Raw genomic sequence first — 26,642 nt, forward strand, 5'->3', positions numbered from 1 at the left:
CTATATCGCACCTGGGGGCTTTCACCCTTGAAGCTCACTATGGAAGCTGTTGGTTCATCTGACGGGCAAACTGCAACCATGGAATTTTCAAAGGAGACTCTTGATCTTGAATCCAACACGCGATTTGAATACGACCCATGGCTTCTCCATGATCATCCCCTACGATCATATCCGACTGAGTGCATTCCAGGCTTGTCGCTTTATCTTGATGAATACTATGAATCCATCGGAAAGCGAAGGGCGATTCTCTTCCGCGCCGCATGCCTTATCCTCGGATGCTTGTAAGTATTACCGCAATATCTACAACGTTGTAGTCCCTGAGCTACGCCAAGCTGACAACATTCTTTTACCAGAGCCGCATTCCAATGTCTCCGATTACTCCCAACCAATATCAAACGGATACTCCCGCCTCATGCATCCATACAACACACCCAGATTCAACCCCAGAATAGTGCGTGCACGTTCCCTACACTAGACACGCGACAAGGTGCCCTCAAGTCCTCTCTCAACGAGGGATGCGATGGACTGCGAACGGCCGTGTGGATGCACCACGGCGAGCTGCAGATTGGAAACGCCGTTACGGAAACCGATCCCGAGGACTTCCTGCAGCGACTCGGTCTCGACCCTCTTCTAGCGAAACTTGACTCTGAGAAAGATGCCACCGCCCGGGCATCTCTTAACCATGAAACACCAGGCAGCTTTCACGCTGACTTGGCGCAAACTTTCCTTTTGATGCTTGATGCCAAGACACCACTTCATGAACTGTACCCCCATCTCGTGGAACAACTGGATACTCTCCGGCAGAGGGGGTATCTCTCTCATTGGGATGGGCAGAATGTTGTTCAGCGCCCTGTGACCGTCGTGGTTACCGGCGAGGCATTCCCTGAGAGTGATTGCGTCAATCATTCTTATTCTGATATCTTCTGGTCTGCTCTACCGGAAGGACGCTTTACGACGAGTGAGCTTACGATGGATAACCTTCGACATCTATCGCCGGTGTGTATAGTATGAGTGTTGTTGACTGCTGTGATACCCAATTTGAGTTTCTTTTAATAATGTGAATGATATCGGTTTTCAATATTGTGTTTGTGCTTTGAATACACATCTGCGACTTCCCATCTACAGCAAGGAGGGTGATAAGGTGATCCACTTTGGAATCCTCTCAGCTCTCACCCTGCAGCTTCGTGTAACGTGATATCAATTCCTGGGTTAGAATAGATGTGCGATCGACCATGATGTAAGCTAATTATGTACCCATGGACTCTTTATATAGGGCAAATATACGTAAAACTACACATTATGCAAATTGATAGAATCAATGTAATTAATTATCAACGGATCCCCCCTTTATGGATCTCCCATGGGATCCCAGTCATGATCAGACATAATCCATAGAAAGGCAGGAATCCCATCTACATTTATAGTGGCGTTTCCGGTGCCCACCTTAATCCCGATATTGGTTTTATATTAACAGCTTGGTGACGAATTCGAGTGGGTGTGGATCAGTTCTATCACGGCGTTCTTCAAAGAGTTTATCGGTACGGCCTTGTTAATCTGCATCATTCTAGCTCTTAGTGATGATCAGAATTTAGTGCTAGTGTAAACTCACTAATCATTGGTTTGGTTATTACTCGTCTAAGCATGTGCTTTACCTATTAAACTAGGGCGACGAAGTCACGACTTTGGTCCCCGGCTTACCACTATTGTCATTTAGTTCTATAGGCCTTGGAGTAGAGCTCAAAGTGGTGGGTTTAAAGGGTTGCCTATATGGGTTCTTCGTCTTCACTAGTGGTGAATTCCCCCAACTACCCGCTTGAGCGCACCCAGCGCGCCATGGCTAAGAGTGGAGATCGACTGCAATTGAAGTAAGTGGTTCCACGGTCAAGTGTTGAATATTGTGTTTCCTATAACATTTGAGGGTCTTTGATTGGTTTTTTGCATTATCTTTGCATTATGTTTGCATTTGATTACCTCGGTATATAAAGATATATTAGGACAAGTGTCCGGTTGAAGATAGTAAGAGGCTAAAATTGAAGTATACCCAAAGCCTAGTATAATAGGATACTTTTTTCCTTCCTGCCCAAACAAGGTCATCCTAGCATATTTCCTGCATATGCAAGTTTCCAAATGGGCGTAGCACACATCCCGACACACAAGGAACAGGTAATACAAGACACAAACTCCATGATTTGGAGAAGCATGTGGGTTGGGCATGAATCTGAATGAAAAAAAAAAAGAGAAGATATTTTTAAAATGAAGATATGTAACTGTTGTAATTATTTTTATAATATTCGATATCTAAATGTATCAACACAATCTATATACAATGTACAACATATACATTTACAATGTAAAATGTACATCCCCGCATGCATAGCTTTTTTTTAAAAAAGGTCTTGGCTCCGCTAACACCGTCATCGCTTCACCGTTTTTTTCTTTCCCCCCAACTTTAGGAAGAAATTTTCTGTAAAAGGGGAATTCATTTAAATTGATTGTTGACGGATTACACATTTCCACCTAAACGCCCTATTTCTGCACGTTCCCATTGTGCTATCATCCGAGTTGCGCGATCAACCGCTGATCCTGCAGCTCTGGCCCATTTCCATTTTCTCTTTTCTTCTGCGTTTCACTGTTCCACCGCCATTCTGCTCTCTAACCTTTTTCTTTCCTCTATCTTACTCTTACTACTCAAACACGGTTTTGGCCATGGAATACCGACGACTACAACATTCATACCCTCCACGGCCCTCGCCTTTAGGAGCCTCGCAAGAACCTCGCGATCCACAGTTCGCCACGCCTTTTACCGAGTCTCGTCAAGAGGCTGACAAGCCTCGCCCATACCCTTCTCCCTCTTCAAATACCACACCCTCTCCGTCACAGCTCTACCAGTCAACCGCTTCACGGACATTGAATACTTCTGGTGGAGATACTTCCAGCGCATACTTTCCGAGGAATGACCCAACACAAACACACCGTCGGCATGGGAGTCTTGAGACGAGGAATCATGAACAAACCCATCGCAGGAATAATTCGCAACCTCAGGCTGTTCGATATCGTGAAGGTAGGCAATCTCTCTAGGGTTTTTTTTTTGTTTATTTTCGCCTGCCCAGATGGTTCCGATGCCCCAGATTGAGGATTCCAAGGATCGGACTTGTGCCGTGGTTGGCCTCCACTTTGTCACCTTGTTCCAGTCCGCTTTTTGGGGTATGCGCGACCGGAGGAATGGGGTTCTGTAGCCATCAAATTCAGGTCAAATCTATGTGACTACATCCAATCCCATTCTCCAAACTTCCCCTCTCTTCTCTTGCCCCAACACACTGCCGCCCCCTGATGGATTTTCCCCGGTGGCGCAGATCGACTGGACGACAGCTCGGGAGCGCTAGTCCAGGTCGGGCCTAGCGTGTCCAGAGGAGCCCCTGCCCTTTTGGGACTAGCGTGTGAGCTTCTGGAGTCACGGGTTCTCTCCGATCTGGCCCTTGCTTTCCCTTTTGAACTGTTGCTCACTCGTTCTCAGGGCTCTTAGGTGCTTCCGTTATGAATCATATGCCATCACAACACGAAACAGCACGTCGTACTTCCCAGGGCAGCAGTGCGAGTCCCGGATTTCCTGGTGAGCATCCGACTTAGCCCCGAGAGCCCCGTGCAACCGTCCTTGTCGCGATACGTGGATTTCGTTACTCACCCGATCGGGGCATGCGCGGTTATCTTGGAATCCCCTCGCTGTAAAGAAAAAAGAAAAAAAGCATAGCTTATGCTAACTTGAACCCGTCTGATAGGTCCGAACGAACAGTCCGCGCCACCCGCGTTTGGAAATCGCCAAATGCCACCACCATCCCCTCCACACACATATTCCTCGCGAGCACAATCAACCCACACGCCTGGGGGATCCTTGATGCCGCGCGATGTACCTGGCGCTCAGGCGTACCGACCGGGGAGTAGCATGTCGATATCCGCTATGTTAGGTTCGGACGCGGATCGGGCTGCGCGAGATCCTGCACGAGAATCAGCGCCGTTCTTTTCGCGACCACCTGCATCGTCGATGTTTGGAAATGCACCCCCATCATCGTCTTCCGCCGCCATGTCCCCACCCACCGCCCCGGCAAGACCTTCACCACTCGATAACTCCTTCTTCCGTCGTTCGCACACACCGGAGAAGTCATTCTCCAAGCCTCAAGGGCCCCGTACATACCGGTCTGGGTCCGGTGGCGGTTCGAGTCAGGGTGGAGAGCAGTCGGTGTTTGGGGGCTTGACGCGCTCGTCGCTCTCACAGTATCCTGAGAAGCCACACTCGACGCACCCTTCGCCTCGAATCTCCACGGCAGAGCCACCGTACACCGAACCTCGTCGCATGAGTCTCAACGGTCCAATCACTCGACCTAGTAGTCAGCCGCCCCATGCTGACGCACCCACACGACCCCCCGGATACAGTCCGATCTCCCAGCCCGGCGGGGTCGCAGATCGCTCTTTCGAGACCGGCCCTCGGCCTGCAGCTGGTTCGTACGGAAGCCATGATCCACAGCATGGTCGGTTTGCAAACATATTTGGCGAGCGGCACTCAGAGGATCCTGCACAGCGGGAGCGAGACCGAGCTCCAACCCACGGATCAGATGCCAAGTTGAACCAGCCTGGATCATATCAGTATGGCTCCCACTATGGTGAACGCGACCCGCTTGATCGGCACCAGAGTAGCTCTACATGGGACCACGGTCGCTCTCACCCTCCATCACCAGAAAGTAAGCGCTTCCCTGCGCCGGAGCACGGGTCGGGTTTCGGGTTTGGGGCCATTCAGAGCTACACTAAATCACTAGGGTCGCAACCGGGTGGGAATAGACAACCTCAGATCTCTCTTCAGTCTCGGAGCAGTCAACCCACTCCTCCCCCGCCCCATGATCCATATCTTAGACACCAAGGGCAGCCTTCACGGATAGGATCAACCCCTGCCATCACCGCATCGACAGCTGCCGCGTCATCGGGTCTAGCAGCCCTGGCTGATGAGGGTAACCGCAAAGGAAGCGATGAGCTGCTCCATCATCGCAGTCTGCTGACCGTTGGTGTTGATGGGAAACGCGGTGGCCGTGCATCGCCGCTTCCCCAAGCTGTACAAGGCGCCCAAGCTCCATACATTGGTCCTGCTAGTGAGCCAGCGATCAAAAATGAACTAGGGCGAGTATTCTCCGGTATTGGCAGCGGTGTTGGTGGTGTCACCGCGGCTACTGGTGGCAGCGGACCATCAACACCGTTGGGGACTAGTCCTTTCAAGCGCGATAGCCTCACAGGTCGCTCGATGAACGGAGAAGGGACGGATGAGGCGTCTAAGCTTGCCCGACCATCTTCTGCAGCCGGCAGACGGTCGAGAAAGACGCGCGACGAGGAGCAGATGGAAATTGAGGCCAATGACGCCCGAGGCTTACTATCCGCACGTAACGCCCGTCGCTCTCGGCATTCCCACCACCATCACCATCAGTACGGTCTACCCAATCAGATACCCTTGATTATCATCCACATACTAACATTTCCTCTAGCCACCACCACCACCGTCGCCACAAGGCAGACGAAGAGGCGGTTACCCTGAGCTCCCTTCAACGTCCCACCTTCTTCCATCGAACATCCCCAGCGGAGCCTCCTGCCACACACCATCACCACCAACATCACCATCACCATCATCACCATGCTCCTCGACCAGCCACCATTCCGGCTGCCTCTCCTATCCGCGAGCCTCGTACTACCGTGAACCTGGAGCCGTTGCTTTCGAGTGTGGCCCATCTTCCTCGGCACCACCTTGGCTCAACGCTTTACACACCTCGCATCAGTTCTCCCACTGCCAAGTCCTCTTTGGACAGCTCCAAGTTTGGATATACAACAACCCCACAGCCGCTTCCCCGCTTCGAACAGCGGGAGAATTGCACATTTACCGTCCGAGTGCCCCGCTTCCGAATCAACCAATCTCACCGAGAGGAAATTTGCGCCCGGCGCGCCCTCTGGGGTACCGGCGTTTATACGGACGATTCCGACCCTGTCGCCGCTGCCATCCACTCCGGCTTCATTCGCGGTGCGTGGGGTGACGACGTGGACGAGTCAATGCTCGATCTCGAGATTAAAGATACCTACCAGCATGCACCGCCACCCGAAGCCACTGATGGCGACTCCACGCCTAAGGGCCCACGCCTACCACCGATCCCCCCCCACCGACAAGGACTTGCACATCACCCTGCTCGTTCTTCCCCGCGTGGCGCAGTATGACAGCACTCTCATGTTCGGGCTGAAGTCCCGCAAATGGGCCGGTCAGCACGACGGCATGAGCTTCAAGGTCCATGCCGTGGACTGGGTGGACGAGGGCGTTGCTCGTGGTGAAGAGCGCAGCGGCGAGGCCCGTCGGAAACGTCTCCGTACGCTTATGCAAACCGGTCGCATCTGCACGGGGCCTGCCATGGCTAAGATCGATGAACTACGTCGCGGTGGGGTACAGGTACCTCGACCTATCGATGGCCAGGATCAACCGGCAGCTGTGCAGCCAGTCTCCTGATGGCCTATCTGGGCTTGATCTACCTTGAAGGTGTCTATGATTTTTTGACTTGTTTTTAATTCCTTTTCCCCGTGCTCGATGTACTCTGGGATATTCCCAAGTTGGATTTTTTCTTGTCAATTATATTTTTTTTTTTTTTTTGGTTGAAATTTGTTTTGTTTTATTGGCCGGGTCAACGGGATCGGATGAAAGGGAGATTTTCGATTTATTTTTCCCATCTATACATAATCTAGCGCTTTTTTATCTTTCTTCCCTTATTACTCTGTAACTATGTACATCGAGACCGTCCATGATCCCGTATATTGTATGTGTATATTGACGCTAGAAGCTCTCCCCGCATTGTGATCGCCCGGAGAACCGGAGTATTGAAGTTTGAGGTTTGGGGTTTTGTATATTTTGTAGATTGTGTCTTATGGTTTCATATGCTTCATACAGTCATACTCCCTTCTCAAAAGAAAATAATAACACATGTGTATTATATATTCACATTCTACTATTCTCATATTCTCAGGTGATATCCACCGCTCTTCCTTTTCTTCCTTGTGACTGAAGATCAACGAGGAAATGGACCGAGGCTCCTCGGTGGAGCATTGTATTGGTATTTCCGTATTATATCTCAGTGGCTTATAAGCCGAGTTGAGATATAGCCAACACCAACACCAGCCAACACAATAAGAAAAAACATTAAACATCAAACAATTACTCATTAGATCTTCAATCTTCTCATCTCCTCATCTCCTCATTCTCTCACTCTTTTCCCGTGGGAAAAACAACTCGGTCGGGACTAAGAGACAGACCTTCCACTGGCCCCCCCCCGGTACCGCGTTTTACCGGCTTCCCCGCCAGCCGAGGCTTTCTGTATCGAGCGTCATTCGGCCAACTCTTCTTATTTTCCCTTTAAGCTTCACCTTCACGTTCACTTCTCTTTATACCCAACGATTTTATTTTTCATTTAACCAGAGGGATGTTCACTGCTTCTGCCCGAAGCCGTTTTTCTACCCTGTCAAGGCAACGCCTTCCTCCAAGCTCTCTCCTCACCCGCTCAGTAAGTCCTCTCGTAATGACAGATGTGGATTGCTGTGGATTGCTGTGAAATCTCCTGGAATCAATCCATTGACTCGCATATAGACTCTCACAATGGCCCCCCGACGAACGGTATCTTCCGTCCCTGAGGGTGAGTAACACATGCGTCCGGCGCAACGCGGGCTATCCCTTAGCCCATCTACACCCAAATACGAATCAAACTCGCTAACAGAAGAACAGGATACACGGAGGACCTCTCCAAGGGCAAAATGCTTCGTTTCGAAGAATCTCTCCCCAAACTTCCCGTTCCCTCTCTAGAAGAGACCAGCCGTCGGTACCTCAAGTCCGTCCACGCCGTCGTCTCCGAGTCCGAGTATGAGCGCACCAAGAGTGCCGTAGAGGAGTTCGTCCGCCCCGGTGGTCAGGGTGAGTCTCTACAGAAGCGTCTCTTGGCTCGCGCCGCCGACCCTAAGATCAAGAACTGGCTCGCCGAGTGGTGGAACCAGGCCGCCTACCTCACCTACCGCGACCCCGTTATCCCTTACGTCTCCTACTTCTACTCCTACCGGGACGACCGTGAGCGTCGCAACCCCGCCAAGCGCGCTGCTGCCATTACCACTGCTGCGCTCGAGTTCAAGGCCAAGGTCGATGATGGCTCTTTGGAGCCCGAGTACCTCCGCAAGGAACCTCAGGCCATGAGCTCGTACGAGTACATGTTCAACTGCTGCCGTATCCCCGCCGAGGGCTCGGATTTCCCTCGCAAATATCCCGCTGCTGAGAACCAGCACATCGTTGTGGTCCGCAAGAACCAGTTCTTCAAGGTCCCACTCGTCGTGGATGGTCAGCAGCTCAATGTCTCTGAGTTGGAGAAGCAGTTCGAGCGCATTTACAAGGTCGCACAGCCTGCGCCACCCGTTGGTGTACTGACTGTTGCCGACCGTGATCACTGGACTGCTGCTCGCAAGACTCTCGTTTCTCTTGACCCTGCCAATGAGCTGGCCTTGCAGGAGATTGAGTCCGCTGGTTTCGTGATCTGCTTGGACGATGCCCGCCCTGTCACTCTGGCTGAGCGCTGCTCGCAGTACTGGCACGGTGATGGCTCCAACCGCTGGTTCGACAAGCCTCTGCAGTTCATTATTAACGACAATGGTACCGCTGGTTTCACCGGCGAGCACAGTATGATGGACGGCACTCCCACCCACCGCCTGAACGACTATATCAACAATGTCATCTTCAACAAGAAAATCGACCTCTCTGCTCAGACCGTGCGCTCCCAGCTCGCCGACCCTAAGCCTATCAACTTCAAACTGGACGATGCCGCCAATGAGGCCATCGACGTCGCAGCCGTGTACCACCGCAAGCAGATCGGCTCTCACGAACTGGTCGTCCAGGCCTACCAGGGCTACGGCAAGGGTCTGATCAAGAAGTTCAAGTGCAGCCCCGACGCCTTCGTTCAGATGACCATCCAACTGGCCTACTTCAAGATGTACGGCAAGAACCGTCCCACGTACGAGTCTGCCTCCACCCGCAAGTACGCCGAAGGCCGCACAGAGACAACCCGCTCCGTCTCCGACGAGAGCGTCGCCTTCTGCAAGGCTCACGAGGACCACACCACCCCCCGCGAGGAGACCGTCAAGCTCTTCCGCGCTGCCCTCGCCCAGCACACTAAGTACACCCAGGAGGCTAGCTCCGGTCACGGTGTCGACCGTCACCTGTTTGGTCTGAAGAAGCTTCTCCAGCCCGGTGAGAAGCTGCCCGAGATCTACCAGGATCCCGCCTACGCCTACTCTTCCTCTTGGTACCTCTCCACCTCCCAGCTGAGCTCCGAGTTCTTCAACGGATACGGGTGGAGTCAAGTGATTGATGATGGTTTCGGAATTGCCTACATGATCAACGAGAACAGGTAAGCATCAAGCATCCCCCCACCTTCTTTTCCATTTATGCATATCACTAACTAATCGTTTCCAGCCTCAACTTCAACATTGTCTGCAAGCGTCTTGGTGCTGAGCGCATGAGTCACTACCTCAATGAGGCTGCCACTGATCTACGTGACCTCCTCATGCCCGACCTGATTGCCCAGGCCGCGAAGCCGAAGCTGTAGATGTGTCTTGCATATACCCGGTTTTTGTTACTTTTGGTGCTTTTGGATTTTTGTTTCCTTACTCCAGCGCCCCTGATAGATGAATATATCTTTGTTTTTCCAACTTGGAATGTCTTGCATCTGCACTTGTTATTGTACACAATCTGGTTCATCTCTAGCTTTACGTTCTTGTTTGAATAGAATGAATTGAATCGACGAATGTGTCTATTCATACTTCTTATATACTGTCCCCAATTGTAGATATTCAAACTCCAGTTCTATAGTCCTACAAAACAATCTCGGTGATATGATCACAGAATGACACTATAATCTACTCACGGCTACTAGAGATCAAACCCGCCCCCTTGCCCATCTCAATCTCAACTCAGTCTACTCCCCTCAATAAAGATAGATACATATTGATTGAGCAATATGGTACACAGAGAAATACCCCTAGGCTCTCTCCCTGCTATCGCACATGTCCATGCCTATACAAATACAGAGACACCCACAGACAAAGACAAAGTTACAAATACAAACATACCAGTCTCGATGTCATGAGATACCTTCACACCTACACATCACAAACCCCCCATCTCCTCTATTGTACGACGGTATATCCGCCGGTCCGCGCGGCTCCTCAACTCCCAAGACCCCATCCTCTTCCAATATATAATGGCCAAGCTTACGGTGGACCCACGCCCGCCTGTTCGTGGTCCGTCTGCTGAACATGACCGCGAGGTTCATACCTGTCGTATGGTGAGGGATGTTTGGGGAGATCGGATTGATGGTGTTGCTGCCACCGAGGGCGCTTGTGGGATTCTTCTTTGTGACTTTGAGAGTGATTTTGAAGTTGTGGGTATCACGCAGACGGAGCAGGGTGCTCTGGGAGGGAGGGGAAGGAGAGGAAGGATGGTGGTCGCGGTTCGTTGCACGGTATGATCTGTTACTTGGATGGAAGGTCCGGTTGGATTTCGATCCCTTCGTCTCGGTGTTTTGGTACGGACTTGATCTTGTTCCTGCTTGTTCGGGGATTCGGTTGGATCGTATTCCCAGTGAGTAGTTGGAGTTTGAAGGCTGTTCAGAGGAGTCTTAATGGCATGGTTAATAACTTTGGAACCGGTTGAGCTTGAGCATCCTTTTGATTGGCACGCTGTTGCTGATATGATTGCTTTCAGGTGCTCTTATGAACTGTGGACTCTGGCGGCAGGCAATTTCTCTGTTAATACTCTTCGGGAGTGATTGAAGGGGTACTTAGGGTCTTTTATTGATCATAGGGACTTTGGGGCAGGGGGTGGGGGGAACATTGTTGGGTTGTGTCGGAATGAGCTTATTGCCCCTGTCGAGTCTCGGTGATCTGTGAGACTTTGACATCGGGGTTGTCTGAAGAAGGATCTATGATTTAGACTTGGGTAGAACGTGAGAAAATGCTATCTAGATATCGAGAGTCCCTCGTTGATATGGCGAAGCCTATCTGGGAAGACAGTGTAGTCTAGATGTATCTTACATAGATTCAACGCTTGTGAGTGTTTATCTACAGTGCAGAGAATGAAGTCAACACGTGTCGTCATGGATTTCTACATTAATTTCATGGTTCCCATATTGAGACCTCGACACCTCCAATGGGAGGTTTTGCTAGTAACAGCAACAGGCCATTCATCCTGCATGCATACAGATCACACTGCAGCTTTGACAAAAAGCGCATAAAGTCAAATTTGCACATCCCCACAAAAGAAATGGAAAAAGCACCTTCTGTCCTGAGAAAAAAAAAGAAAAAAGAAAAAAACGGGATATCAGTCAGAACCCAGAAGATCGATCCTTCACGAAAACCCAGCCGCCAAGATTGCAAAATCGCGCAACGTCCAATGCCTAGGAGGTTGAGGGTTTTTCGGTGGTTATTCTCTGTCATCGTATTGCATAGGGTATTGAACATAGTATTGGGCTGACATCCGGGGTATCGCCTGTATCAATCATATCGCCGTGTGGGGGTCGGGCTAAAACTCGTGCTAAATGCGCTCTTTCAGTCCTTGCCGTCTCGCGCTGAACCCACGGCAGGCGGGTCCGCGGTTTCGGTCCCCGCTTGCCCCGATACAATGCCTGAAGTAGTTGTTGCAGACGACGCACTCTGGGAAGTCGTTAGACCACCGATTTGTCTCTCTGTGGAGGGGAAAATTAGTATATGCGCTTAAACCGATGAACCCACATCTCGGGGTGGGGTTACTCTGTAGAATTAGGCTAAAAACGCTAACCCGGGATTTTCTTACCTAGTTCCCGGATTCGCTGCCGAAGGAGCACGTTTTCTCGGGCTAGTGAGCTCGCTTCGGCTTGATAAAAGGCACTCTCGTCCCGGCTCCCGCGCCGAGATGGACTATCCCGCAACCCCGGGAATGGCTCCACGCCCTCCGGTCCACGTGAGTCTAGCGGCCGCAGGTTCGGCGACGTCGCTTGACTTGAAGGTCGCGAGTTTCGGCGGTTTGAGAATGAAGAAGAGATCGATAATCTGTTCCCGGCTGGAGGTGCTGCGGGGCCGGGGGGAAGAAAGCCGACCGTTCCGATGCCGGGGTCGTGTCGTCGATTGCAGCGGTTGATTGCGGGTAATTTTGCTGCTGGTATTGATGCAATTGGGCCTGCTGGCTGCGGATCATCTGAAGAAGACGGTTCTACATTCCATCATGGTTACCTGGTTAGCTTACTACAATCTGGCGTCCGAGGATATAAAGATCAACCCACCACTTGTGCTTCCTGTTCTTGCTCCAGCTCTTGGTGTAGCTCCCCCAACGATGGTGCGCGCTGATGGTGGGGATCTGCTGTTGCGAAGATCGGGCTCCCACCGTGGCTGGATGGGCTGGCTGTGCGGAATGCATATCCGATCGAGCTGCGATGATCGCGGTGGTCTGATGCAGGTAACTCGCTGCTAGTTCCTGGACTAGTGCCCTGCATTTCGTTCGGGTTCAGATTCATACCGGCAGCGGACCGACGTCGCTCAGATACCGACAGTTGACCTATGCTTGAGCCACGGGAGGGCCTTGGTGAAGCGGTGTTCGGGTTCACGGGGGCCGGTCCAGTTCCAGGAGCGGGCATATTACGTCGCGGAATCGATGAGGAGGTTGAAGATGAGCGGGATGGAGGAAGGGAATTCAGGTCCGGTGACATCTTCAAGCAATAGCTGTGTAGGGGATGAAGAATATGTATGATTGCACAAGCTCTAATCTGTAGGTAACGTCAGAGATCCCGCCCGTGATGATCTGATGACTCAGCCTCTTGTTTCGCGGGGATTGTCACGTGATATATATAAAAGCCGTTTGTGGAAAGTGGTGCCTGAGGCTGGCAAGCCTCGAAATGTCGAATGCTCTAGAGGCTCATAGACTGTCGGATTCTCTCTCTCCTTACACCCCGAACATGTACAACTCGGATTCTTTTCTCTCGGGGCTTATAGGATTCTTCCGGAACCTAGGCCAGGCCAGGCCAGGCGTCCACGAATAAGAGGTCGAGCCACAGCAGATCATATCATGGCCCCTGGTTGCGCGCAAGCCAAGAAGGGAATCCGCCGGTTTCTCCGAGTGGCGCTCAAATTTACAAATTTCTTAAAAGAACCATGCTATAGAAGTTTACATGGACACGAATGCCGGCTGTAGGATCGCCGCAAAGATCATCAAAGCATCGCGTGGCGCTCTAGATACGATTTTGTCGATCCGAGCAATGTGATTTGCCATGCAGGAATGTATCAAAGTCCGGGTTGGGACGTGCGATGCTGTAGTTGTTTCCGGACGTATATTCCCCCTTGGGCGCTCAAGGGGCGCCCAAGGGCGATATGACTAGGAAAACCTTCTTTTTGGTCTTTTACCCCAGTGGGCAATGGCGGGTGAAGGTCAATAATCCTGGGGAAATGTAACAGTGGAAGGGTTGCCCTGCAAGGGATTCCGATCCAGCGTGTGGTTATGTGCGTGTGGTTGAGTACGTAATTGACAGCCTTCCACACAGTGTTCTGGAACGCAAAGCCGGGGAAGACCGAAGGATAGGTTTTTTTTTAAAAAAAAAAAAAAAAAAAACAGAATTGGATAATCAGGCCAGCATAGGAGAGGAAAAAAAGAAAGAAAAAAAAGAAGAAAAGAAAAATACCAGGCAATTCTTACATGTAGTTGATCACGAGGGAGGAGTAGTCGAGTCAGAACAAGAGTTATGGCCCCAGCCCTGATGGCGATCAACGCCACGGCCGTAATATGGACCATATGTTCTGGTGCGCTTTAGCCGTACCTGCCCTGACCTGACGTCACATACAGTGAAGGCAAGTAATGGGCGACTTGGCAATATCTTGTTTTAACACTACGAAGCAATTGATTTTTTTTTTTTTTTTTTCTTCTCAGCCCCTTTTATCATTATCATAGACTTTGCTATGGAGTCCCACGTAGAATGTCCATCACATATGGGGAACCATGCGGTCGGGCACGGTCGGCAATAACCCCGGCTCCTTGCTTCGCGGGGCATATGGGGTTTGATACGATCTGTAATCTTGATGTAGACTTGATGTTGCATGGAGAAAAATCGAAACTCGAAACGGACATTCCCTCGGCCCAGAGCGGTAACGGGGAAGTTGGCTGGAGATGTACTGTCGTTTTCTCCAAGGTGGGTCCGATTACCCCAATGCGAGCTTCCTGTTCCGGCTGTTTAGCCCTGGGAAGTACCAGAGAGAACTGAATCAAATTCTCACCCATAGACGTAGGTTTTAGGCAATGAAATAAGAATGGAACTGTATATCCAAAGGTTCCAAAGGGGTCAAAAGGGGTCAAAAAGGGTTAAAAGAGGCAAAGGAGGCAATAGTCTGGAGAGAGTCCGGAGAGAAGTCTGGAGAAAAAGAAAAAGTGGGGACATTCGGCATCCCGTCTGGAAGTGTAAAAGTTAAGTAAAGTACCTGGTACATCATGTATTTTGTAATAAATTAGGAATTAATCTCACTGGTCGATCACAAGAAACGTGGAAATTGACATACTGGAACTCTGTACTAGGATTGTAATGGAAATGTACTGACATGGTGAGCCTTGGAAACATTGGCTCTTACCTGCATTTGGCTCTTGCCTTTTTTTTTCTCCCCGTTTCTGTATTTAAATTCCTCCAGTTTCCTCTTTTTTTCCCTCTTTACTTTTATCTCTCTCTTTATCTCCATTGATCTTCTGTAGACTTCTTGCGTCCTCATTTCCTGGGGGTTTTTTTTGCAACTATCACTGGTCTTCCATACCAGTTTATACTATACTATCACCTCGGCATCACAGGTTATAACCATGGCGATCAGTCCCGAGAAACCCGGGAGGGATACTGTGCAGGCAGCAGAAGCTGCGCACGCCCAAGCAGTTGTCAATGCCGCTACTGAAAAGTTAGAAGAAGAGGATCAGCTCGAGGAGACCTCGCCTACACCTGATGAGGTAATCGAGCTCACCGAGGACATGTGCTATGATCAACTGGGATACTCGTTCAGTGAAAAGAAGAAGTGGACCATTATCACTACAATCTTCCTCGTGCAAACATCGATGAACTTCAATACATCGCTTTATTCGAACGCCGCCGCAGGAATTTCAGAGGAGTTCAATGTTTCCATGCAGGCAGCACGCTGTGGTGCCATGATCTTCTTGGTTCTCTATGCTTTCGGTTGTGAACTCTGGGCACCATGGAGTGAGGAGCTGGGTCGCAAGCCCATCCTCCAGGCCTCTCTGTTCCTTGTCAACATCTTCCAGCTCCCCGTGGCTCTGGCCCCCAACTTTGCCTCCATCATGGTCGGTCGTGCCCTCGGTGGTCTCTCTACCGCGGGTGGCTCTGTCACCCTGGGAATGATTGCCGATATGTGGGAACCCGATTGCCAACAATACGCCGTGGCTGCTGTTGTGTTCTCATCAGTTGGCGGATCTGTGCTGGGTCCGGTGGTTGGTGGCTTCGTCGAAGCTTTCCTGCCGTGGCGGTGGAATATCTGGATTCAGTTGATCTTCGGTGGTTTCGTGCAAATTGCCCACTACCTGTTGGTCCCAGAAACCAGAACTACCGTGATGATGGATCGGATTGCCAAGAATATGCGCAAGTCTGGCGAAAACCCCAACATCTATGGTCCCACAGAGGGCATGTCGTTCCGCCAGCGTTTCCCACCTCGTGAGCTTATGGCTACCTGGATTCGTCCCTTCAAGATGTTCCTGACTGAGCCCATTGTGTTGGTGCTTTCTCTGTTGAGTGGTTTCAGTGATGCCCTTATTTTCATGTTCATCCAGTCGCTTTCCCTTGTATACTCCCAGTGGGGCTTCAACACCTGGGAGAAGGGTCTGGCCTTCATCCCGATTGTGATTGGTTACTTCATCGCTTGGTTCTCTTTCTTCCCGGTCATCAAACGCAATATCAAAGAGCGCCGGGACAATCCGGAGAGCGAACGGGCACAGTACGAGTCCCGCCTGTGGTGGCTGCTGTATACTGCTCCCTGTCTACCAATTGGTTTGATCGGATTCGCCTGGACCAGTCTGCCCCAATGCCACTGGATTGGATCTATGATCTTTGCTGCCATCATTGGTATTGCCAATTATGCTATTTACATGGCCACGGTTGACTACATGATCTGCGCCTACGGACCATACTCTGCGTCTGCGACCGGTGGCAATGGGTGGTCGCGAGACTTCCTTGCCGGTGTTCTCACTATTCCGGCCACGCCGTTCTTCACGAGTAAGTTGTCATTTACAATAAATCTCGCATTGTTATAATACTGACAGATTTCGACAGATATCGGTGGCAAATATCATCTCGAATACGCCTCGACCATTCTCTGTATGTCTATCCTGCCCTATCTCCCTCCATGAGCCATTGGTCTAACGGTCGGTCTAGTCTGTATCTCCTTGCCGCTCGTCATTGCGGTCTATGTCATTTACTGGAAGGGCCCAGAATTGCGCAAGCGTTCTCCATTCGCCCAGCAGCTGGAGGATGCTCGCCACCAAATGCAGATCCAGAGCCGGCGCGGATCCAAGATCCCCCCGGCATCTCGCGCCAGTTCGTATGCGCGCTCCCAGCAAGACCTCCGCATCCGCCCAACGATCGGCAGCCGAGGCAACTCCCGCGTCAATTCGCAAGTAAATTCCCGCGTCAATTCACGCCGCAACAGCATCAACCTCAATCCTTAATCGCTGTTCTTTGTTGTATTTTTGCTGTGAATACTCATATCCAGTGGGGGTAGTGGTGGGACTGGAGTCACTGTCATGGGAATCTATGAGCATTTTCACATTTTTTTCTGTGTGCATGTTTACGTCGGCGTCAATCCTACGCTGTGCGTAGCTGGCTCTAATTATTCCACCTGACGCTCGGTGGATATCCCACTCCCGGTCTGTGGCTTTTTGACCCTGTGTACTTTGAGTACGAGGAGAACGGAACTAGAAGAGGAACGGGACGAACAGGCGCTGGTTTAAAAAAATAATTGTCTTTTGTTTTTCTGCGCTTCCTTTTGACTTGAAAGACAAGATTTGCGATCTGGGCGGTTGTCATGTATGCTAGGGGTTTTCGCGATTGAGCGGTACCAATTATGAATTATACCATTATTATTGACTGAGCAGATTGCTTTGTGGTTATCATTATATGAGTATACAATGTAGTAACGGTGTACATGTGTAAATATTTAAGTTCTTTCGGACAAGTAATGGCTGGAAGATATTGCCTAGGCAGTACGAGAACTCCGAGTATATCGAGTTCGATCTAGCAGTACATTAGTACGATCTAGTAATCCACTGATTACATTAGTACAACATTAGGTTTTTGATCGGACCCGACACTAAGGATACGGCAGAGACGATGTGGCATTCTTGCCGGAGGTCTGGGTTGATCCATGTCCGGTTCCGGCCATGACTAGATATAGTCAATGAAGCCTGGATCTCTGATCCAAGAGAAAGAAACCGCTTTTAGTATGGCCTACGAAATCACTAGACTCTCAAGCTTAGGTCACATCGAAGGCTTGTGGCGTTGTGGTTTCTCGAAACACCCGGGGCCAGACAACTCCGGACTGAGTTGAACGAGTGTTAAATGTTAAATGTAGCTTCATATCACTCTATTACTTCCAGGGTTACCAATGTTGTCATGTTACATACGGGTTTCTTCCGAATGAGACCTTTCCATATGTACATGCATGTATTTCCTGTATATATCGGATAATGGCTGGCACCGGGGACTTTTCCCTTTCCATTTTAGTGCTCACCCTCTTGCTGCTTTTACATGATAACTTAAACTTAACGACTAAGCAAACTTAACGACTAAGGCTAAGACATAGGATTTAACGGTGTCGACTAGAACGATGCATTCCCTGGCGGGGAAATAATAGCACTAGCCAGGATCATGCGAGTAAGTGGTAACAACGACGCGACATCCACCTTTCCCGCGTGAGCTTCCTGCAAAACATTCCCCAGTGTCCGAAGAGTCGCTCCACCACCATCTCTAGGAGGCTTGGATGAAATCGGACATCCTAATGTTTGTACACGCGCAAGCATCCACTCTTCGGCACTGCATGCCCGCCACATTTGTTCCGGGGCAGGAAGTGGAAGTCTGAGAATCATATTGTCGTTCAATGGCTCAAAGTAGTTCTCGTTTAACTTTTTTGTCTTCGACTCCAGGATGTTGATTATATGAACGAAGAAGACGTTCCGACGAAGGGATTCCATGAATTTCCATTGGTTCCAATCGTTTTCATCGTCGTGGTGGATTTGAAGGCCATTTGAATGGATAGTCGATAGTCGTCGGGTCATCTTCATGTTGGTGAGTAAATCAGGTAGACAAGGTTGAATAAGTGTGGCTCACCTTCAACAAAAATGAGCTATAGAGTTCGGCAGATCTCTCAAACTCCTGCCGTGGCTCCTCGCTTGGATTGCTAAACATTGGCTTCTTAACAGCAGCTGGTAAGAAGCTGTCACCGAAGAGTCCTAGAATCTGATAAATGCATACAGCATGCATAGCAGCCAGGCAGAACTCCGGAGTAGCGGTATAACCGTGGAAATTCCGCACAAGCTTTTCCCGCTCTCCAGATATCATACGATCGACAAAACCAGAACCTGAGCCTGCTGTGCTTGCATAGGCACCTACACACGCCAAGGCATCTGCCATTGGTGGTGCCATCCTGCCCAAAGAACAACGGTATAATGTGTGGTGGACGAAGGGGGACCAGAAGTCTCGGTCGAGAATGAGACTGGGATATTCCCGCAGATGCTTGAGTATCTCCTGACACAGATTGTTTGGATCAGTCCGGATTTGACGTCCCAGACCGACCGTGAATGTGTGCCCGAAGATGAGGTGGGAGGGGCTATAAAGCCTATTATCCAGGTTTAGGGACATTAAACGCTCGTCTTCATTGGAACTATTGGGCCATACTCTTTCTGAAGAAGTGGAATGCGATTGACTGCTCGCTGCGGATGGACTTGATTTATTTTTGGTGTGTTGGATGGGATCGAGATGTTTTGGAATAGATTGGTCGGAAGTTGAAGTAAACCCGGTCGGGAGAGATTGAATTGTTTCGAGCTCTAGAAGTTGTGTTATATCTCCATCCCATGGCAGAGAGCTCCCAGTCTCATTTGGATAAGACCAAAGGTCATCTGCTATTGTATCCTCTGTAAATTGCATATTCTCCAAATCGAATGGTGGCCATGTGTCAGGTAATGGAGCGTTAAGGTCCAGAGAGGCTTGACGGATTTCATCTGAAGTATCATCCAATGAGACAGGGTTCATTTCATTAGACTGCGAGGGTTCAGATGTCGCGAAATTGATGTTCCGCTGGTTCTGAATCGTCGGGGCCATCGTATTCACCGAGTGTAAACTCTTCCCCGCCTCTCTGCCGGATGGGTATTGACATGAGATGCCTAGTTGAGCACATCGTGCACAGTTCGGACGGGCCAAAGAACAACGGAGCTTCTTTTGAACGCATGTTCCACAGGACTTTTGCTTGGATTTGCGGCCCTGGCCTCCTTTGGCAATACATCGACGCCGGTGTCGGTCTCGTAGATCATCTGGTAGGATATCAGATTAGACATAGATCTCTTCTACCTGTTGAGTAAGAAATGAACATACGCCGTGAGTAAGTTTTGTGACAAATCTCACAACGGAATTCGTTATCATTGCCAGAGTTCCGGGAAGAAGAATATTTCGACCCCTTGGATAACTCCTCACTGGGTGCGTGAAATATATCCATTTCGTCTTTGCCTGGAATTAATCCCAGAGTGTGTTGGTAGCCATGTGGGGTTGTCAACGGTGAGTACAACATAGAAAAACGGGGTTCGTTTAAGAGAACTCGGTCTATTTGTAATTCGATTGGATTAACTCACGCCAAGTAAGCTAGCCGCCTCGTATAATACCACTCGGAACGAGAGCTGTCAAGAGTAATGGGTCCAATATCTAGGTAAAAGCTTGGATTACGATCTGCGGCTGATAGTTTCCTAATATACTAAAGCGAGTCTTTGCATTGCTTCAAGAAATCCTCCCAACTCGTCACTCGGTAACCAGACTTTTCGAGCAGGGCGTAGCTCTCCTTCAAACTCTTGCCGTTGAAATAACCCGGGTTCTCAGAAAACAAGTGATTCTCCAACATCTCCTGTCCTAGCGGACCAGGGATAAAACTTTTTGTAAGTATCGGAGTCCACCTGAACAAATCGGGTTTCGTTTCCAGTGACCGACTCAAACGCGGCAAGGATACGCGTAGGGGAGTAATAGTCTGCCGCTGCCAAAAGCTGAAGGCAAAGAACCTCGGAACGGTTCTTCAAGGCCGCTGCCACGTATTTGCCTGTCCATTACATTTCGTTAGCTTAAGCTGGGTATTTTTACCCAGTAAGTATGGTTAATCACGTACCCATATCGCCAGCAATGTCAATGGGCGGGAAATGAGCGTCCTTGCCGACAGGGTCGGCCAAATTGTAAACACCATCATCGCCCTTACGCAGCATCCTAAACACGGTGTAATTGGTCATGAAATAACCTGGCAGAACGAAGGTGGCTGGCACGCCAACGGACCGGATATACTCGACCGTTGCCTTCTGGTCAAAATGAGGAACGTGCTTGAGCCGACCACCCGATGTCTCTGTGACGTTGAGCAAAGATGAGAAGATCAGATGCTGCACGCCAGCCTCCTTTGCTGCATCGGCGACATTCTTTCCATGTACCAGTTCAGCATCGGATCCGGCATTTCCCCAGTCCGGGGTAGTCACAAGACTGAGTGGCTGCCTTGCAATGCCTGAGCCAGTCACTCCTTTGAGTTCATGTTGGTCATGAAAAACAGTGTGTAAGTATCGGGTTTATTTCTATATAGCGAATAATGAGGGATCTTACGGTCTTGACCTCGACGCCCTGTTTCACGAGAGCTTGAGCCACCGGCTTAGATGCATCGCGAGTGATACCACGAATCTTGAACTCCTGGGAGAGGGTAGGCATCCTGCTGAATAGTGCGAATGACAGAACCACCTTGCTGTCCTGTCGCGCCGAAAAATGTGATAAGCTTATACATTGTCGACTTTGTAGATGTGTTTGATAATTTCTTGATTATAGACTAGTTGAAGTGCTGAGCATTGGAATTTATAGGTCGCGATGTCTCTCTAGGCTCTTTCCAAATGATTAAGCCAATAGCTTCTTAACTATTTGCAAAAGATCAGAACTCAGGGTTCTTGGTTTGTAAGCATGCCAACGTGTCCAGGGGATATAAGCTTGGTAACAAAATCTATCTGGATTAATCTCATTGCCGTGATAATATTCCAAGTTGTTTCTTATCCAAGTGTAAATTTACTCAGCACGGGATTAAGATGATGCCCAAAAACTAACAATGACATATACATACTAGCCTCCACATGAACTTTTTTTTTCCCCCTACACTTTTCCTTGGTCAATATTGCCACTTGGAAATCTTCCATGCATATTCAATGGGTCTGGCAATCTCGGGAGACACCATCATTCACCCTCACATCCATATACAACCAACGCAGCAGAGCGTTTCCTCCACACAATGGTTGCAGTACTAATTACCGGTACGACGGAAAGCAAGGAGACGCAGTCATGAAGAATCTAATTGCTAGAAAATCTTCTTTCGAAGTTCTTGCCATCACCCGAAATGCCCAATCCCCATCTGCCCAGAAATTGGCGAAGTTGTCATCTAGCATCAAACTAGTCGAGGGGAACATGAACGATCCCACTGTGATCTTCCAAAATACACGTAGAGTCGCGAAATCTCCTATCTAGGGTGCCTATAGTGTCTAGGTATTCACTTTCCAACTCCCTCGGCGAAATTACTTAGCCTAACCAGTCCTAAATAGGTAGCAATTGGCAACGGCGCGCTGGAGGAGTCGTAAGGAAAGACACTTATTAATGAGTCGCTAAAGGAGAATATTCAATTCTTCGTATATAGCTCTATTGATCGAGGAGGAGATGCCTCTTGTACGACTCGGACTAAAGTCCCGCACTTTATCAATAAGAACAGTATCGAGCACTACCTCGTCGAGCGAAGTAAAAATACCCACACTTCATGGCATCGAAGGATATGGGATATCTGTTCAAGTGGTTCCATGATGGGGGCTACAAGGAAATAATTAACATCTATCTATACATCTCCACGGATATAAATATATAAATATATAAATATATGTATGAACAAGAATAGCATTGTAGTCTCAGCCATGGGATTCCGATAAGACAATCTTGGTCCGTGCGCCCCTCAACATTTGACAACTCTCCTTCCAATCCCCCACAAGGTAGATGCTACCTACAGAAAATGAATCGTCTTACTTCCATGCGTCTCTGTGCAAGACGCACTTCAATCACACCTCTCACCCGACTTCCCAGTCTGCACGCATCCGTATTCCCGCTCACGCGCTCTTTCCCGAGAATGGCATCCAGCGCGTTTCAGTTTGCCGAGGGCGAGGATGCGCAGCAACTTGCCCGAGACGCCGATGCTTTATTGCAGCAGGGCTGGGCGCAGGATGGAGACGGGATGGGGGTCATGAAAACCTTTCATTTTAAGAGCTATTTCAAGGCTGTGGTGAGTTATTATTTTCATTTTCATTTATTTTTTTCCTGGTCTGGTCCGGACCTAAGACTGGGGCTGCTTCTACTTGTGAGACTGAATAAACTGACAACCTATACGGAGTAGGCGTTTGTTAATATGATTGCAGCCGAGAGTGCATCCAAGAAACATCATCCCACTATGACAGTGGTAAGTGGGCCGTTTTAAAATCGGTGCCTGGATAAAAAAAGAAATTAAGGCTGACGCCTCATTAGCGGATTGGCTCGGTCGATGTGCACTGGACAACCCATCGCCCACGAGGATTCACCCAAAAGGATGTTACAATGGCACAACATTGTGATCAGGGTGCGGGTCTGATGGGTGCTGTTGATCCAGGTCAGGGACTGAAATGTGGTCCAGCTAATTGATCACTCAAATTTGCGACTCACTTGTTTATTCCCCAGTCTGGCCCCCCTCGCACACTATCACCAGTCGATCCCCACACTGGCGGTTCGAACTAGTCTGAATGCGAATTTCCCCTTGAAATCCTGCCTTGGTGTTTTTTTTTTTTTTTTTTTTTTTTTCTCTCTCTCCCGAAAGGGTCGTTCCTCGATTTCAATTTCAAGTTCAATTTCAAGTTCAATTTCAAGTTCAATTTCGATTTCGATTTTGATTTCTCTCAGTTACATATTTATAGATCTACTTCAACGGCTGTGCCATGACGTCGAATCAGTCCCATGCCCACGTTCTTCTCCGATGATCATTGCCTATATTAAACCTTGGTCGCTCCTTTTTCTCCAATGCGCTCAACGTGAAGTCCTTTGACTTGAACTGTCTGGAGCTGTGTGGAATTGTGTGGAACTCTCCTCAACCATGAATCCAGATCAGCCATCAATTGGCGAACGCAGAGGTCGTCGACTTGCGCCCCTACAAACCAATTTCAGTCGACCAGCTGCTCAAAAACGGGTACAGCGCCCTCGGCCAACCGAGTATCCCAGTACCAATGGATCAGAAGGTCCCGTTCCGCTCCAGGCCCCGGTTAAAAAGCAATCCTCCAAAACGAGTCTGCGCAATCTCTTTGGTCATAAGTCTTCGCGCGCAGACCCCAAATTGGAGGAGATTATAGAGACACAGTCAGAACCTCAAACGGCCATTCTGTTGGAAACAGCCCTGTCGCCCTCTATTATGAGCCCCCAAACCATAGACACCAATCCCACCATTACCTCCCCGACAATTAGCTCCCCGGCAGAACGATCGCGCATGACATTGAAGCCCTCCCGTCCGAAACCCGACCCCAAACATGCGAACCAGGAACAGTACGGCTGGAAGCCTCCCCCATTGTTCCAGGCCTATCCCCAATCTACCAAGCATGCCTGTCTTCCGGCACCAGCTCTCTCTGCGGATTCCATCTTGCGCCTGCACGCGACCACCGCAAGGAGTTCTACCGATGACAACCCTGTCAATGCCTTGGAGCAGGACGAGGCCGCCGATGCCGCGCGTAAAAAGCGAGAGCAAAAGCAAATGAAACATCTCCGGACGCTATCCGGTACTATCAACAAGGTGGATTGGACTGAGAAAATATATGTACTAGCAACCACTGGTTACATCCTCCAATATTCAGGCGACGGGAAGCACGACCGTCTTCCGGAGAGGATGCTACTACTAGGGCCCAAGTCTGTCGCATTTGCTAGTGATGCTATCCCCGGGAAACATTGGGTAGTCCAGGTCTCTCACAATCCGACAGATGATGATTCCGCCGGACCGGAGGCCCCCAAACCTCGATTTTCACGCTTTGGCTTCCACAAACCTAATACCCGGCGGTTTTCGCGCAACTTTCTTCTGGTGTTCGACAACCCCGAAGATATGATTGGCTGGTTGGTGGCCGTTAGAGCTGAGATCGAAAAACGGGGAGGGCGCAAATTTACGCAAGAGAAGCACTCGGATGAAGACACGCTGCCTCAGCTGCGGTCCAAATCAAGCGTTCGACAAACGATAAAGAAAGATCCTCATCGTATTTCCAGTCTTTTCCTTCAACCCCAGATCCTCCAGTCGCCCACTGAGGAAGAAGATGGTCATTCTGTCGGTGCCGCAACATGGCAATCTCGCCCTAGTTCATACGTGTCGATTAATCGTCGCTCAACGGTTGAATCTCGATCTGGATCAGTGTCGACGAGCCGAACTGAGGCCACAAATCCTACCAACTGTTCTGCTTCGATTAGGTCTGACATTCGTTCTTCGTCATTCACTTCTTCGAATATACCCAACTCGCCGCCAATAGGCACCAGTGCTTTCAGACCTGATGAGCCTCTACCGGAACAGCTTGACCGAACATATACACACAGCCCGCCCGCTTCTAGTCAAGGGAAACGGCAATCCTTATATATGCCCCCGCCACCTCAGCCTCCCCCAATTACCGACTTCACGGAGGAGCCTCAAGCAAATCGCCCGCCGCCTATTCCTGAAGCTCTCATCCGCAGTGCTTCACCTCCAGCGCCTAATTTCAGTGTCCCCTCGTTTAGCAAGAAATTCGTTCCGAGATCTGGGCCGATCCCCATTTCTCATGCCTCTCCTCCTTCATCAATTAATGGGTTTGCACGCCGCGTCGAGACCGATCCGAATATGCCTGCCTTTGCATCTCCTCCGCAATCCCCAACATTCAGCGTCGCCAGTTCGCGCTACACGGATTCATCGGAGCCCAGGCGCGTACTACGACCCTCGAATTCAGAGGATGCCCTGACCAAAACCGTCCGTTCAACGCAGAATGCCCAAAACTTCTCACGGGCGCCCATAACAGCGCCTCCTACAGGTCCTCTACCTGATCCCAGAGCATCTTCCCGCCCAGTCAGTCTAATCGGCCGCTCTAGCATGAGTCGGAAACCCATCAATGCAACCCAAGTCCAACCTGCTCCTCCACCGACAAACCCAATACCGCGCAAGAGAGTCTCCACTATATACCCGGACAACCAAGCTGCTCAGAGCATGTTACGCCGCAAGAGCATGCCCGGTCTTGGTTCAGCAATCGGGCCCCCATCTGCACCACCCCCCAACTACCCACTCCCTAAACTCCCCTCGCCCGCCCCTCCTATCGCCAACACCACCACCCCTGCTACTTCCACCGGCACGGCCGCCCCGCAGATGCTATCACCCTGGTCTCCAACGTCTCCAACGCAACGGTTCTACGGATCCGAGTCAGTGCGGGATCACGTCGAAGACCGGAAGAGCGGTGCCCATGCCGCAAGCAATGATCCAGCAAGCAATGTCCAACGAACTGCTCGGCATTCGAAACTGATCAAGAGTTCCCTGGTCTAAATTTATCCACACATGCTGTGACTCAACATCACATCTATGACGCTTCACCTTGCTCCAACGCCGATACTCCAATACCCCCTCACATTTCTGACCTTGAACTTTTCCTACGATCTCCTTCTCACGACAATACCTTCAGATGCATTCCCTATACCCTTTTTCCTTTCTCGAATATGTTGTTACTATATCTGGCATTTCGGCCTCAGCCTTACTCAGCATCGAATACCCCTTTTTACATCTATTGCATATCTGAGAGCCTATCATATCCCATTCTCTTATTACGCACATCAGTGATACCAACGCTTGCGTGCATACGTTAGTTCCTTTTTTTGTCTATAGTACCTACGCATTACTTCTCTTCGTTTCGATTGTGTTTCTATTGGCAATTTGTTCTTGTATATACCCCGTTTTATTCTATTTTCTTGTTCTTTGCATTGGAACCATCTCTTCTCTCTTCTGAACTCGGCATTTTCTGTCTTCTGATTTCAATTGGGATTCGATAAGCTACGGCGGATGGGTTTACATTGGGCATAGAGCATAGAACCGAGCCTATAAATTACCATATCTCCTCCTTGTCTACTGTCTGCAATATTCCTACATCGATTTGATGCTATATGAAATCCAAGTCGAAGTTATGCAATGAAATATAGATAGAAACCGAGGGAAAGAAAGGCTTTCCCACCTTTCTTTCCCAATGATATCAATTCTCAGGAGCAAGGCCTAAAACGCCAGAATGAACA

General features: G+C 49.7%; 10 protein-coding genes across 10 annotated transcripts; 7 read left to right on the top strand and 3 right to left on the bottom strand.

The window, feature by feature from the left end:
- Positions 1–39: 39 nt before the first annotated feature.
- Positions 40–1,011, top strand: N7537_008866 (uncharacterized protein; the record flags this gene model as incomplete). The annotated part of the gene is made up of 2 exons (XM_056899920.1): positions 40–281; positions 354–1,011. 2 exons carry the CDS (start codon positions 40–42, stop codon positions 1,009–1,011), a joined length of 900 nt encoding a protein of 299 aa, XP_056751996.1.
- Positions 1,012–2,706: 1,695 nt separating this feature from the next.
- N7537_008867 (uncharacterized protein) lies at positions 2,707–6,523 on the top strand (the record flags this gene model as incomplete). Its single annotated transcript, XM_056899921.1, has 7 exons — positions 2,707–3,045; positions 3,111–3,204; positions 3,515–3,610; positions 3,777–5,463; positions 5,523–6,074; positions 6,112–6,214; positions 6,236–6,523. 7 exons carry the CDS (start codon positions 2,707–2,709, stop codon positions 6,521–6,523), a joined length of 3,159 nt encoding a protein of 1,052 aa, XP_056751997.1.
- A 1,137-nt stretch (positions 6,524–7,660) lies between these two features.
- N7537_008868 (carnitine O-acetyltransferase CAT2) lies at positions 7,661–9,647 on the top strand (the record flags this gene model as incomplete). The annotated part of the gene is made up of 3 exons (XM_056899922.1): positions 7,661–7,697; positions 7,787–9,449; positions 9,515–9,647. 3 exons carry the CDS (start codon positions 7,661–7,663, stop codon positions 9,645–9,647), a joined length of 1,833 nt encoding a protein of 610 aa, XP_056751998.1.
- Positions 9,648–10,301: 654 nt separating this feature from the next.
- N7537_008869 (uncharacterized protein) lies at positions 10,302–10,568 on the top strand (the record flags this gene model as incomplete). The annotated part of the gene is made up of 1 exon (XM_056899923.1): positions 10,302–10,568. One exon carries the CDS (start codon positions 10,302–10,304, stop codon positions 10,566–10,568), a length of 267 nt encoding a protein of 88 aa, XP_056751999.1.
- A 1,078-nt stretch (positions 10,569–11,646) lies between these two features.
- Positions 11,647–12,779, bottom strand: N7537_008870 (uncharacterized protein; the record flags this gene model as incomplete). Its single annotated transcript, XM_056899924.1, has 3 exons — positions 11,647–11,783; positions 11,891–12,286; positions 12,353–12,779. 3 exons carry the CDS (start codon positions 12,777–12,779, stop codon positions 11,647–11,649), a joined length of 960 nt encoding a protein of 319 aa, XP_056752000.1.
- Positions 12,780–14,902: 2,123 nt separating this feature from the next.
- N7537_008871 (uncharacterized protein) lies at positions 14,903–16,768 on the top strand (the record flags this gene model as incomplete). Its single annotated transcript, XM_056899925.1, has 3 exons — positions 14,903–16,316; positions 16,374–16,418; positions 16,476–16,768. The coding sequence occupies 3 exons, from the start codon at positions 14,903–14,905 to the stop codon at positions 16,766–16,768; spliced, it is 1,752 nt and encodes a 583-aa protein (XP_056752001.1).
- A 1,149-nt stretch (positions 16,769–17,917) lies between these two features.
- N7537_008872 (uncharacterized protein) lies at positions 17,918–19,415 on the bottom strand (the record flags this gene model as incomplete). The annotated part of the gene is made up of 2 exons (XM_056899926.1): positions 17,918–18,373; positions 18,426–19,415. The coding sequence occupies 2 exons, from the start codon at positions 19,413–19,415 to the stop codon at positions 17,918–17,920; spliced, it is 1,446 nt and encodes a 481-aa protein (XP_056752002.1).
- Positions 19,416–20,058: 643 nt separating this feature from the next.
- N7537_008873 (uncharacterized protein) lies at positions 20,059–21,038 on the bottom strand (the record flags this gene model as incomplete). Its single annotated transcript, XM_056899927.1, has 4 exons — positions 20,059–20,230; positions 20,295–20,394; positions 20,461–20,827; positions 20,937–21,038. The coding sequence occupies 4 exons, from the start codon at positions 21,036–21,038 to the stop codon at positions 20,059–20,061; spliced, it is 741 nt and encodes a 246-aa protein (XP_056752003.1).
- A 1,441-nt stretch (positions 21,039–22,479) lies between these two features.
- Positions 22,480–23,024, top strand: N7537_008874 (4a-hydroxytetrahydrobiopterin dehydratase; the record flags this gene model as incomplete). The annotated part of the gene is made up of 3 exons (XM_056899928.1): positions 22,480–22,632; positions 22,744–22,806; positions 22,872–23,024. The coding sequence occupies 3 exons, from the start codon at positions 22,480–22,482 to the stop codon at positions 23,022–23,024; spliced, it is 369 nt and encodes a 122-aa protein (XP_056752004.1).
- A 445-nt stretch (positions 23,025–23,469) lies between these two features.
- N7537_008875 (peptidase family M20/M25/M40 protein) lies at positions 23,470–25,905 on the top strand (the record flags this gene model as incomplete). Its single annotated transcript, XM_056899929.1, has 1 exon — positions 23,470–25,905. One exon carries the CDS (start codon positions 23,470–23,472, stop codon positions 25,903–25,905), a length of 2,436 nt encoding a protein of 811 aa, XP_056752005.1.
- Positions 25,906–26,642: the final 737 nt, after the last annotated feature.

The sequence above is a fragment of the Penicillium hordei genome (genome assembly GCF_028827395.1).
Source record: "Penicillium hordei strain IBT 12815 chromosome Unknown utg000004l_segment0_segment0, whole genome shotgun sequence".
Taxonomy (NCBI): Eukaryota; Fungi; Ascomycota; class Eurotiomycetes; order Eurotiales; family Aspergillaceae; genus Penicillium; species Penicillium hordei.